General features: G+C 39.1%; 1 protein-coding gene and 2 non-coding genes across 8 annotated transcripts; 2 read left to right on the forward strand and 1 right to left on the reverse strand.

Moving 5' to 3' along the window:
• The first annotated feature begins 1,219 nt into the window (after positions 1-1,219).
• LOC113648052 lies at positions 1,220-12,819 on the forward strand. Of its 6 annotated transcripts, none has more exons than XM_047802003.1 (13): positions 1,220-2,096; positions 2,736-2,880; positions 3,044-3,112; positions 3,747-3,809; positions 3,928-4,038; positions 4,173-4,241; positions 4,351-4,413; positions 4,517-4,582; positions 4,686-5,772; positions 5,924-6,999; positions 7,102-7,161; positions 7,249-7,323; positions 12,305-12,819. In XM_047802003.1, exons 3-13 carry the CDS (start codon positions 3,046-3,048, stop codon positions 12,322-12,324), a joined length of 2,757 nt encoding a protein of 918 aa, XP_047657959.1. In that variant the 5' UTR covers positions 1,220-2,096; positions 2,736-2,880; positions 3,044-3,045; the 3' UTR covers positions 12,325-12,819. The 6 variants fall into 6 exon arrangements, with proteins under 6 accessions (XP_047657959.1, XP_047657958.1, XP_027010875.2 ...); XM_047802002.1 differs by lacking the exon at positions 12,305-12,819 and adding an exon at positions 7,416-7,626; XM_027155078.2 differs by lacking the exon at positions 12,305-12,819 and adding an exon at positions 3,453-3,505 and having other exon boundaries at positions 1,231-2,096; positions 7,249-7,558.
• Positions 8,289-8,360, reverse strand: trnad-guc. The gene has a single exon. It is a non-coding gene; the product is annotated as a tRNA-Asp (tRNA).
• Positions 8,769-8,840, forward strand: trnad-guc. Its single transcript has one exon. It is a non-coding gene; the product is annotated as a tRNA-Asp (tRNA).
• Positions 12,820-14,344: the final 1,525 nt, after the last annotated feature.

Consider the following 14,344-nt stretch of genomic DNA (forward strand, 5'->3'; position numbering starts at 1 on the left):
AGGATAGGGTTGTGGATTATGAAAATGAAATTAAAAGACAACTAAGTGATTTTACATTCTATGAGAAATTATCATCCGATCCTACTAATAGGCTGAAGATCGGGGTATACTCCAAATTAGAACATCACTTTAACAATGGCGAGTTTGATAAAAATGCCTTTGAGTTTCTTAAGGTAAAACATCAATTAATCCCTGTAATTTACACACTCCCTAAAATCCACAAGGGCTTAGATATCCCTCTAAAGGGAAGACTGATTGTCAGTGGGATTGGTAGCCTAATGGAAAATATATCTGCTTTTGTTGACTATTTTATTAAATCAGAAGTGGTTACCCTCCCTTCTTACATACGTGACTCCATCGATTTTATTAAGTCGCTGAAAACCTTGATCTTAACTCTGACAACTTGATGTTGGCCACTTTTGATGTTCAGAGTTTGTATACAAATATTCCCCATAAAGGTGGCCTAAAAGCACTCCAGTATTTTCTTTCTTTAAATAAAGTTGGGCCAAAACCTAGCACTGAGTGCATATTAGACTTGGCAAACATAGTCCTTACCAATAACTTTTTTCGTTTTCTGGCTGAGCTTTATATACAAAAGAGAGGCACTGCAATGGGAAGTAAAATGGCCCCCAACTATGCCTGCTTATATACGGGTCTTTTTGAAAATCAGTTTGTGCTGCATCAGAGAAATCCATTATATTCTAAGATCTTGTCCTACAAGCGATTTATCGATGATATTTTTCTGCTTATTGATTGCACATTAGATGAATGGGCTTCCTTATCTGAACTCTTGTAATGAACATTTGAAATTTACTTTGGAATATGATAAACATCGCATCAGTTTCCTGGATATTCAGGTATATAAAGATGGCACGACCATAAAAACTGATCTTTTTCGCAAGCCCACGGATCGAAACACTATATTGCATGGGGATAGTTTTCATCCCAGACCGTTGGTCAGAAGTCTTCCGATCAGTTTAATCGTGTACGTAGAATATGCAGCGATAATACATCTTATTCAAAGCAGGCTGCAGACTTGACAAAAAGATTATAATACATCTTATTCAAAGCAGGCTGCAGACTTGACAAAAAGATTATAATACATCTTATTCAAAGCAGGCTGCAGACTTGACAAAAAGATTATAATACATCTTATTCAAAGCAGGCTGCAGACTTGACAAAAAGATTCTTAAACAAGATTGGGAAGATTAGGAAGCATCTTTCGAGTCCGCTCCACGTTTTTCTTTCTGCCACTCGGAAGCATTCGGACAGTAGACTAAATACTACTTTTCTACTTTTACTGTGTTGAAGACCTCAGCTAAAACTACATGATGATCCGCCAATTCTTTTTTAATGATATCCTCTTACTTTCAACACATAAACACGAAAGTTAGCTTGATAATTCAACAATACGATGTCATGACCATCCGTTTTATTTGATTCTCCTATCGTGAGAACGGGGGATTAGTTGTGCTTATTAATTACATTAAAATAAAAATAAAAAATAAATTAAATTAATTAGTGGACGCCCTCAGTACCCGTGAGCCTCAGCGGAGACGGCTGCTATGGAGATCACATGTAGCACCACACATGTTATTTATTTAATTCGCTGCCCGTGTGGCTTAGCATATGTGGGCAAAACAACGAGAGCGCATGGGACTAGAATTAGTGATCACAGAAGTACCATTAGGACAGGGGATGAACGTAGTTTTGTCGCCGCTCATTTTAAACGAGCAGGGCATAATGTCAGCGCCCTTAGATATATCAGTTTCCCATTCATTTTCTATGGTAGTGCTAAACCACTACGGATGCGGTATATTTTTGGCCGCTGACCCTCATCTGCGCATGCGCCGTGAAATAAAAAAATCCCTAAACCCCTATTATAATTTATAATTACAAAATTATTAAAAGTAAGCATTGAGACATTAAATCTAAAGAGCTGAAAACATATACAAGGATTTTCAAGTCCTAAACCACTACGGCTGCGGTATATTTTCGGCCGCTGACCCTCTTGTAGCGCTGTTTCCGCGAGATAAAGCGCGCTGCTCGGCTCCCGTCCGTTTCATTCAACAGTTTCATCGGCTCGTCGATCACAGGTAAGTTACCTTAAAATGTCTCGTTTGTATTTTACAGTTAATGCTAAGTTCCTATTAGCTTCTCTGCGAACAGTTTTTTTCTGGTGATTGTTCTTGGACACATCGTCTGTGGTTTATTCAGTATTCATTTTAATTTCAATATTAATTATAAATCAATATTAATTCTGAAATCAGAGTTTCCAGGGTAAATACATACTAAACGATGAATGAACGTGTCTATTCTTTTTTTCTGGGTTTTTTTTTGTAGTGTCTATATGTTTACATGTATTACACTCATTTTAAATTAGTTTATTTTTGTCCTGTTGAGGATAATTACATGCTAAACGATGAATGAACGTGTCCATTATGTCTATATATTTACTTTATGTCTATACGAATGTGTCTATATGTTTACACGTGTTACACTAACTTTATATGACTTTATTTGTGTCCTGTTGGAGTGTTTGATGATAGCGTGATGTATTAGTTCAATTATTAATGAGCAATGACTTTTTTGTGATTTTATGTATTGAATGACTTACAGAACAGTTGTTTTAAAAACTTTCAAGGACATTGAATGTTTTTAGTGTCCGTTACACTCTCTATGTTAATGAGTGTGTGAAACTCTTTGTCTGTGATGGCTTCTATGGTCACTCCTAGGTGATAAACCACTAGGTGTGAAGGACTTGTCTGAGAACAGCTGTTAAAAGTTGCCTGATAATTAAATCATAGCAATACCTGCGAAATCGGGTGCAGTCTTCCCGTCCGCTCGTAGTTGCCTCAATTGCAGTGTCTAAGCCAACAGGTCAGTTGTTTATTTTTTGCTTCTGTGAAGGAATCGTTTGCCGTTGTGTCCACTAGTATGAATAACATAATAACTTGTTTTACATGCACTCTATACTTTAATTAGTACAGAGGTATAATTTAAGAAATCAGAGTACACTGAAAATGTTGTCTTTCACCCACAGAAATGGATGATTATGACGAGTTAGAGAGTGCGATGCTGAACATCTCCCCCTCCAAGCTACAGTTGCTGTGTAAGTATTTCTTTCTGTACTGACTTGTAATGAATTGATTGTGTTCCAAATGGATTTTCATCTTGTCAAAAGTCTTAAAAATATGCTGTATATGTCGCTCCACGACCACTGTCATCAACATCATCATCCTCAGTTACTGAACTGGGACGGTCTGTGGGACCAGGAAAAGGTTTTTACACATCAGGCTCAGCACTGGAGCACAGTTCTGTTGAATTGTGATATGAATTGCTCTCCAAGTCTAAATAAAAAGCATTTCTTATTGTATCACTGTTTTGGCCATGTTCTGGCCTTGTTCCACTAACAAATGTCTGTGCCGTTGGAAATGTACTAACTGTTCAAGGGGCTATGAATTGATTCCCCGACCACCATGAACTGCTATAAACCACAATCAGGGTAAGTATTTTAATTTTTTTTTTATTGTTGAGTTTTAAATATTTCTGTCTACTAACTCACGATGATGCATGTGCATGTAAGTTACTTTTTCACAGTTTGAAATGATTAACATTCCTTTGGTAGGCATAATGTTTACTATTTATTACTACCATAACGATAAGTGGGTGAAGTAAGTGTGGGGTATTCTGAACCTTTTTATATTATTACACACAAATGTCTGACAAGATTTTGCATTTTGCAGTGCCTTCTGCTGCCCTCTCCATAACACCACCTCCTGACACCAAGCAACCGCCACCAGTCAAAGGTAAATTGTTAATGTGTAATTACATTATAATTCTGCTTATATATTTGGACTTTTCTCTCACTTACTATGGTACTAATCTTATTTTCTATTTTGATTTTGTATCTTTTCCTTCTTTCAGCACCAGCCTTGACAGCTCAGAAAACGCCCGTGGCCCTTCCCAAAGAGCTGATGTTTCTTGTCCCGGAACAATCAGCTTCCACACTATCTACAAGACCGGTTTCAACTGCAGGTGTGTTTTTAATGTCAGATTTGTTAGCAAATTGTCATGTTCACCTACCTTTACTGTTTAGCATTTAAAATCATTTATAATCTCTCACCTCTTATACACATAATTGCTCATAGAGGAATAATGCTCTGATTTAGCAGACATCAGCGCCACAGACCGCTCTCCAGTCTGCAGGACAGCTATAATTGAGGAATGTGGCAAAGATGGTAAGATTGTATTTCAGATGACTCGACTTGACGTATTGAAAACATTATGTTGTACTGAATCTTTTCTAATTTTAGAATGGATTGTTTATCCATCTTTTTATTTTTTTAGAAAATCTCTCATCTTCAGATAACACTTCATGTAGTGTTCTTTGTACAGCTGAGGCATCACATGGTAAGATTGGATTTATGCACTTATCTGAGTCATTAATGTAGTTGTTTTCTTTGTTTATTGTCCCACTTTTAAATGTATTTTTAATTACTATTTGTTTTCCCAGACTCATTAACCTCTGCCCTTGGCTCTTCAGTGTGCAGCCCTCCTCCTCTGCAACAGACATCTACAAGTAAGAAAGATTACTTTGTGTCTTTGTTATAGGGAAAGAGTGATTGCCATAGTCAAGGTCTGTAGCTATAATTGGAAAATTATCCTTTTACCTTTTTTTATAGCCGTTTCTAGAGGCCCTCCTCCACAACCTCTTGACTACGATTATGGTGTCCGTGAGTGGAAGTGTTCGCATCAGCAGAAGATCTGGATTAAGACAGAGCTGGAATCCATGGGTCTATGGCCAGGCTCACCCCCTGTGAGCAACCCCATGAAGACAGAGTCTCTGTGGCGTTTGCCGCCTCAGCCAGAACTGATCGAAACCATCTCTGATCTACCGTCCCCCAAACATTTCCAGCTTCATCCATTTTTTATTTGGAAGCCTGAAAATGACACCTTGATGCGTAGACTAAGGAATAGCTATGCTCTGCCATGCATTGACGGGTGTAGGCAGACAAATGTTACGTCTGCTGGAATTGGTAGGCCTCGTGTGATCGTGGGCCTCACAGGTCAGTACTACCTGTTCTCATCACGATTGTGTTGCAAAGTCTGCAAAAAACGATGGTATGCAGACAACCCACAGTGGCTGGAAAAGCTCCCCAAAAGGTTTACTAATTTAATGCCTGCGGTTCTTACTTATAAGAAAGCCATCTGTAAGTCTCTGTTGGATGAGCTACGGCGTACAGGTAAATCGCCCACAGACATGGCCAACCAGGTGATGGAAATGATGCACCTCAAATACGAGCGTGCGAACTTGGCCTACCTTCTGACTTGCCAGAGTGTCCTGGACTCTGAGGCAGACAAGTACGGGCAGAAGAGCATCACCGGTTTCATAAGAAAGGAAACTCAGCCTGCTCCCTTCGGTGATTATGATGATATTGATGGATGGAATGGCCTCTGTGTGTCTGCTCACTATCTTACTGACTGCCTCCTCCATGAGTACCAGCGCCAGAAGGAAGCCATTACAAAGCTTTTACAGGGAACCTTTGGGCAAGCATTCCGCTCAGACCACACCCGGAAGGTGGCCAGGAAAGTCACATTTACATCTGGCACTATGTCATCATATGCCATCATGAACGAACACTGGATGGTCGTATCATGGGTGATGGTGCAGTCTGAGACGGAAAAGTCATTAGAACCCATGTACCAGGGGCTGGCTCATCGGTACGGGATGGCAGGAGTGGAGAAGGCACAGTACCAGTGGGAAGACAGGTGAGACATTACATGTCACACAATTCATAGATTTTAAAGCCTAGATACAATGGCGTGCAAAGATGACTAATTACATCTTGACTGATTTGTTTTGTTTCTTTGATACAGCAGAATTAATGTTCACAGCTACACATTTATGTTGTGTTTTCAGGGATTGCTGTGCAGCATACAGAGTGCCAGACCCTGAAAAATCAGAACACCTGAACTGGGATGCTTGGCAGACAGTGGATACCGTTATTCTGGAGGCAACATCTGGTGTTCTCCAAAACACATGTGCGTCAAGGTCCCAAATCAATGAGAACATAGTGATCAAACTTGATCTATTTCAGTGTCTGAGGCGCTTACTTTGCGGATGTGTATCAGGGCATCACGCCCTGTACAGCTCCTTCGCCAAGTTCTTGTCTGCCGCTTTCTGTGTAGTAGATCAGGAGGACATGCAGAAGCTAAAGAATGCCTATGCATTTTGTGGGATTCAGCCTGCCAACCCCACCAAGCAACACATTCGGGAACATTGCAGAACAAAGATCCCTCAGCCGGACGAACTTCTCAAGCGGGTTGAAGGTGTTATGAAGCTCTTCCATTTGGCATCCGATCCAAATGGTGTTCCCCTGTACAAACCCTCTATGCTAAAGACATGGCGTATTCAACGTGTTCACATCCTGAGAGGCTGTATCAGTGATCCTGAGGTGTCTGGTGAGATCCTGTACAGACATGGTGGAACAATTCAACTAAATCACGTCCAGGGTGAGGGGGCTAAAGTTGATGTGTGGATTCCAATAAGAGGAACGTCTCAGCAGGAGGGCTACCACTTTCACCAGGCTCAATGGGTCACTGGCACACGTGTTTCCTCTGAATTGTTTCAAGCCCAGAGCATGACCGGAGTGGCACGCTGGAACTTTCAGCGTCTGGTGGATCTGAAAATACCAGGTGTTCGGCTTCCGGGAGTGTTTGATCCGTTGCTAATTGGCGATCTTAATACTGCTTCAGCAAGGGTGTTAGGAACGGCAAAATATCCCGTCCTTCAGGTGTGCACCGAAGACACTGGAGAGAGGTTTGGGCTGGAGTATGTGGAACCTGGATGTCGCCCTGTTGTGCTGGACTGGGAAAAGCACAAGAGCAAGACCACTCAAGCTTTCAGTCCAGCTGATCAAGGAAGCATGCCCACTGCCCAGTCTGCAGACCATCCTGGTGAGCTTGAAGTGACTTCAAGACCTCAGCTAGTGTCAGGTAGTTATTTTAAAGATGAATAGACTTAATGAATAAATGACATTGTTATTATACATTTATTATTTTTAGCAACATTCTTGATGCTATTTTTTGTTTTTGTAGAATTTGCTCCCTTGCATTCTTCATTGGATAGTGCCCATTTGGAACTACAGTCAGAACCAGGTAACCTTGTGACAGATGAACAATTTTGTGCACCTACTGCCTTTGTTTTTTTTTCCCCTTACCCATAAAACTATGCTTAACTTGTAGAATCCACCGGTACGCTGCCTGTGCCGTCATTGTCCTCATCTCATGGTGCCCATGCAGAACCTGGGTCAAAGCCAGGTAAATTACAGTTGAACAGATTTTGTTATCAAACACTGTTAAAATTTATTTTGGGGCACAAAGATTGATTCTGTTTGATTTCCTTTATGTAGAAACCACATACACACCACCCCCGCCCATGCTGTCCTCACATTCTAGTACTTTCTACACATTCTAGTAAACTGAGTCTGGCCGATAATCAACAAAAATAAAAACAAAAATCAAAACAAACGTGTAGGCAGTGAGCAGAAGTGGGCGGGGCTTGTCAATATGCGACGGAGAGAGTGTTCAGTGCGCATGTGTGACATTAGCAGAAAGCGGTTTTAACATTGACATGGAGGATAAAAACAAAGGAAGAAAGAGAAGAAAGGCTTACGATAAGGCAAGAAGTAGGACGTGTTAATATAGGATCAGCTTTCCAGCGCTGGAGAGAACTGAAGGAGCAGGAAGTTGGCCACATATTCACAGGTTGGAGTTTTCCGAGTCAATAACTCCTGAGCTAAACGCTGTTACTACACAGTTGACACCTCTTTTCTATCGTAGTAATGTAGAGAGGCAGCTACAACCGCGTTTTGTGTAGTAACAGCGTTTAGCTCAGGAGTTACTGACTCGGGTAATTCAACTTTACTTAAGACGCCGAGGCGCTTTTTTCCTTCTCAATAGTTTTGGTTTTGTTTTGTTTCACAGAACTAATATATGCCGTCCTTTGCATGATTATTCTTGTGTGTCATTTTTGCTTGTCTGTTTATCTGCAATCGTATTGTTCTTCCCTTCAGTTATGATAAAGACACATTTCTTTCCATTATTTGCCTGGGTTACGTATGTATGTGTGGGCGGAGCTATCAATACAGGGGTGGGACCCATTTGGGTTAGGGGCGTGTTTGTTTTGGTGATTTCAAATGTCGACGTTGGCTTTCAAAAATCGGAGACCCTGCCTTTAAACGTAATTCAAATATATACTATAGTATGGAGAAAAGAAATAAAGTCTCCCCGTCGGGGAATCGAACCCCGGTCTTCCGCGTGACAGGCGGAGATACTGTCCACTATACTAACGAGGAGTTGCGCTATCCATATACCGCATGCCTCTGTTAGTACGTCTATAGACTGGGGTTCGATTCCCCGCCGGGGAGAGTTGCATGTCTTTTATACACATTCTACTATTGAATATTCATAAAAACGATGATAATCAAATTAAACTTTATAAGCTAATAGTTTGTGGACATTAGATTACACCCGTACAGTCCATCCTGAAATGATTGAAACTAAAAGACCAGTTATATTGTTTTTGTTATTCTCTGAAGGTAAAAACAGCCTTCGATCATAGACCTTAACTTTCACGATTGGAGAGTCAGAAACCAGAAATGCAGTTGCTTCTACACTACGCATACTACGATTTCGCAATTTAAGCTTGAACAGGCTATTTACATTATGATTAATTAGCACCACTACTGGACACAAACGGCAATTCCTCGTTAGTATAGTGGACAGTATCTCCGCCTGTCACGCGGAAGACCGGGGTTCGATTCCCCGACGGGGAGATTCATTATTTTTGCCCACTAATGTATTTTTGACGTAGTTCATGATTGACAGAGATTCATAAGTCGTTTTGTAATATGTAAAAATTAATTTTTCCCTTCACTGCAAGTAAAAGGCTCGTTTCTGTACATAATACAATCTTCTTGACATGCAGAAGATGCATCTCTCTTTCTTAGCTGTGGTCTGCCTTATGTTATCTGATAGAAAGGTATTTAAATTTGCCTCATGCTCAAGTTGTCCTGTTGACAAATGTGGCTTGTGGTACTCTTCACAGTACATCCTGTACACCAGTCATAATCACAGCTTGCTTGCTGCACTCAGCTCAGAAATAGACCAATTTCTTAAACCATTAGCTCATTTAGCCTAATATTGTGTCTTCTGTAACTGTGACATACAGCTCAATGGTAGAATCTCTGTCCTATGTCACATTTTCTTAGGGCAGACTAAGTGTGTGTGTGGCCAGCACCTATTGAATGTCGCTCTGATTCCAAGGTAACATGGCTTTTAAAGAATGTATGCATCACATGCTCTCTGATCCTGCAGTGTCACTTGGGTGTTTGGTATCTCATGTTCCACATACATTTTATCTCTTTGAGCTGGAGCGGGTAGTCTGCGTCATTCCCTGTTCTCAAAGATCAGTGTCGGTTCTTCACCTTCACCCTCTTAACCCAGCTGCCCTGCCAGCACCTCTACTGTCAATTTATGTTACGTATTCACGTAAGGAGAGAGCTAGCCCTAACATAGCCAAAGTAACTGAACCGTGTCAACTAACATAAAGCTCTTTTCCACTCTGTGTCTTCAGTATCATCTGAACTTGAGTAATCTTAATCAATGGGTATGGTTCTGCTTGCACCAGGAGATGCAGACCTTTTAAGCCAATACATAGGCTAATTCCAGTGTCACATAAATAGGCCAATTCCTTACTGTCACAAAACAGCCTCAATTCATCAGAATTAAATATTCATCAAACTAGGGTACATTTCTCCAGTCTTCATCTGTCCAGTTTTAGTTTTGTTTTCTATTCTTGTCTGACAGAAATGGAACCTGACATAGTCTTCTGCAGTTCTTACGTAGCTGATCTGGAAATATCGGTTAATGTCTGTTATTGATGTGGTAAAAAATAACTGCAAGTAAACCCATTAATATTAAAATGTTTTGATACTTCTGTTGCATTTCCATGATCGGTTTTATATTTATTGCACTTCTCCAATCTATTTGTCATCTGACAGCAAACTATATACGCCAAATATTGGGAACAGATTACATCACGCTCATATGTGCCTTTTAAACATCCCATTCCAGCTGTAGTTCCCCATTTGCTGTTATAATAATGTCCATTCTTCTGAGAAGGTTTTACATGGATAGAGTGTGGCTTTGTGGCTATGGGAATTCAGTCACCAGAACATTAGTGAGATCAGATATTGATGTTGGGCGAGGAGGTCTGGTTCCCATTCATTCCGATGGTGTCAGTGGGCTTGAGTCACAGTCATGGCTCTGTGCAGGACACACAAGTTCTGCTACTGTAATGCTTGCAAGCCAAGTTTTCATGGCGCTCAATTTGTGCTCAGGGCATTGGTATATTGGTATATAACAGGAATATAAGGTTATTGATGAATAAATCACTGTAGTAATAATAATATCATGTACCAGTACATCAGACCTGCACATTTTAATGAACAGCAGATATGTTAATCCCTTTCCACTGCTTCTCTCTTTGTACCCATCCCGAGGCATCCAGACATTGTACCAGCTCCCAACGTCCTCTGTGGGACGAAGCCTTTGGACGTCCACTGAGTCGAGGCCGACTCTAAGAATCCTGAGACATCTCCAGTTAGACTCTGTGATACTAAGGAGATCTGAAGTCCATGATCCTTACACCAATACAACATTTACCTGTATATTACAATCACACCCCCAGTGTCACCCATATGAGGATGGGTCCCCCTTGAGTCTGGTTCCTCTCAAGGTTTCTTCCTTTACCAATTTAAGGGAGTTTTTCCTTGCCACTGCTGCCTGAGTCACCTCAGACTTGCTCATAGGGGGATAAATACATACAGATTGTGAACTATTTATATCTAATATATATATATATATATATATATATATATATATATATATATATATATATATATATATATATATATAATCTTGATTTGTTTATTCTGTTAATTTTTTTTCTTTTATTATTCCTTGTGTTTACCTTCTGCTCTATGTTTATGTTCTGTAAAGCTGCTTTGAGACAAAGTCTATTGTAAAAAGCGCTATACAAATAAACTTGAATTGAATTGTAGTAGATATGGAGAAAGTGTGAAAAATAAAAGGTGATATCTCCCCTTCGGTGAATCGATCCCCGGTCTTTCGAGCCGAGGCTGTGAATTTTTTATTTAAAAATCTCTAAACCGTTTCCCACTCATTGCCAATGGTAGTGCTAAACCACTACGGGTGTAATATACTTTTTGCCACTGGTGGCCGCTGTGAGCCTTGTGTTTACATGTAAACATGCTGTGTTTTCTGGATACTCAGAAAATTAATTTATAGGTCATTTAGATATAGTATATACAGGATACAAAAGCCAAAGGAATTCTGTTACATTTAACTCTACTGTGCTTATCCCATAAGCTATTTAAGCATAATGCATAATGTTATTATGGTGAATTATAGTACATGCCCTAACCACCTAACTACCAAGGGAGGTCCCGTGACACTTCAGTGTACCACAAGTTCACATATTGCCAAAGTTCAGCAGGCATCTAATATGGTATGTTTGAACATACTGTACCATATAAGTTATGTTAGTACACTATACTAGTTACAGGCAGTATCATATTAAATATCTAGTGAACTTTGGTAGCCACTGTGGTATCCAATAAATACTATGGTATTCACCAAAGTATCGTATATTAACCTTTGGATGTTGCCATAACAGGTAAAATGGCATTGCAGAGGTTACTGAATACATATTACTATGACAGTACATAAGCATCCTGATATGTATATGACGTGACATACGGCTAAGTACAGTGACCCATACTCAGAATTTGTTCTCTGCATTTAACCCATCCAAAGTGCACAAACACAGCAGTGAACACACACACACCATGAACACACACCCGGAGCAGTGGGCAGCCATTTATGCTGCGGCTACCGGGGAGCAGTTGGGGGGGTCGGTGCCTTGCTCAAGGGCACCTCAGTCGTGGCTGGCCGAGACTCGAATCCACAACCTTTGGGTTACGAATCAGACACTCTAACCATATATACCATGTATAAAGTATATACCATGGTGGTACATTCCTTATGGGTTTGAGTTTTCATTTAATGTAACGTTAACTGCATTGAAATTAATTTATTATTATTATTATTATTATTATTATTATTATTATTATTATTATTATTATTATTATTATTATTATTATTATTATTATTATTATTATTATTATTATTTTAGCTATTTATCATTCTGTTTAAGGTCAGAGAACACCAGAATAAAATTTGAAGAAATCTCATCTCATGTCAACTGAGAGTGAAAACCAAAAAAACCCCCCCAAAAAACAGTTACAACAACAGCAGCAGCATGCAAACCAGCTGGTTTGTTTTGGCTCTCATGCCAACAGCACTTTGCTACTGCACCACCATCATTGACTGACAGAGAACAACAGGCATCAGGACCTGAAAGAGGTTCCTAACCAAATCTTCTCCTGGGCTGGGACTATGAATTGTTTTCCCAAACTGAATCTTTCCTCTTGCTTTGTTGTTTTAATATATGTCCTAGTGACTATAATATGATACCTCATGTGATTAGGTAGGCATTAACCACATAAGAAAATGAAAAGCATTTTTTCATTCTTTCTTTTCATTTTCTTATGTGGTTAAAAAGAGAGAGAGAAAAAAGAAATGCTTTGGTTACTAACACTTAAATGCATGTTTACAGTGTGCCATTTTGCTCTCCTACTTAAGACTAATTTTAATTTTTAAATATTAAAATAAAATGGTGACAATTATATATATATATATATATATATATATATATATATATATATATATATATATATATATATATATATATATGTAATTGAGTGACAAGAATGTTGCTTTTGCAGTACCTTTTGCCACACTTCTCACCGTCCCATCTCCACTAGACAGTTCAGAAGCAGATGGTAATTGTGTCATTTTCTTCAGAATGTCAGTTTATCCATTTAAATTTATTTATCCAATTTATTTACTTATATAATGTATTAATGTGATTATTTATGTAAATTGTTCAGTTACACATAATCAGCTAGCAATATACTTTTGTTTGTCACTTGTTCTTCCTTGCAAACCCAAATCTGTCAATTGTAAAAAAGACATGTGTCCCATGTTTCTTATGCCAGAACAAGCAAGTTCTCTGCCCATAGAGTCAAGATTTACATAGTAAATCAACATAATTTGAACTTCCATTAAAGATTGTATCTGAATAAAAAATAAAAAAAAGCCCAAACACCATAGTAACTTTTTGAATTCTTACTTCTTACACTTAACTATTTATTTATTCTTGATTTGACTAGTCCAGCCATCACCAGCTGACCCTCTCTGAAATGACCATGATGTTAATCAGTGGAACTGTTCACAGCAAGGATCTGGATGGAGTCCAAGCTGGTTTTTCTGTCCAGGTTCCATTCCTGTGAGCAACCCTATAAAGATGGTGTCATTGTGGTGTTTCCCTCCCCAGCGGGAATTAATAGAAACATTCATGCACTGTAATCTTCCAGGTATTTTTAGCTTCACCCCTTTTTTATATGGAAGACAGAGAATGATATTGAGACTGAGGAGCAACTACACTTTGCCATGCATTGAAGGTTGTTTTTAGCCTCAGGTTGCCTCTGCAGGTTTTGGGAGACCTTGTGTGATTGTTGACATCACTGAACAGCACTACCTGTTGTCATCCAGGCTGTGCTGCAAAGTTTGCCAAAAGAGGTGGTATGCTGGAAAAACTTCCCCAAAGATTAAAATGTGTTGCCTGCAATACTGACCTATTAAAAAGGCCATCTGTATCATCCATGAATGAACTCAGGCGCACTGGTTAATCACCCATATACACGGCAAACCACATCATGGAGATGATTCAGTAGATGGAAGTATGAACACGCCAACATGGCCTCCCTTCTCAGCTGACAAAACATAATATACTATAATATACAAGACAATACAATACAGACAATACAAGACAATACAGACGATGAGAGACAATATAGACTATACAAGACATAGTACATGATACAGATTATACAAGAGAATACAATACAGACTATACAAGACTATACAAAAAAAAACTGTTCCTTTGTCTGGCAGTTTTGGTAAGCAAAGCTTAACTCAGAGAAATATCAGTTTTATATTATTATATACTATATATTTTAATATATCTCCAGATCGACAAGACATCAAATCAAACCAAAAGATTGCAAATCAATGAAAAATACAGCAGAGATATCTAGAAAATAACTATTGATATTTAGATCAGTTCACCTTC

This window comes from Tachysurus fulvidraco, chromosome 16, assembly GCF_022655615.1.
Source record: "Tachysurus fulvidraco isolate hzauxx_2018 chromosome 16, HZAU_PFXX_2.0, whole genome shotgun sequence".
NCBI lineage: Eukaryota > Metazoa > Chordata > Actinopteri > Siluriformes > Bagridae > Tachysurus > Tachysurus fulvidraco.

Excerpts from the sequence above, each read along its gene's own strand:
- LOC113648052 (XM_027155074.2), top strand. The coding sequence starts at position 3,046 with ATGGATGATTATGACGAGTTAGAGAGTGCGATGCTGAACATCTCCCCC. Across the intron at positions 3,113-3,746 it reads CTCCAAGCTACAGTTGCTGT|TGCCTTCTGCTGCCCTCTCC; the intron begins GTAAGTATTTCT and ends TGCATTTTGCAG. Across the intron at positions 4,583-4,685 it reads TCTGCAACAGACATCTACAA|CCGTTTCTAGAGGCCCTCCT; the intron begins GTAAGAAAGATT and ends CTTTTTTTATAG.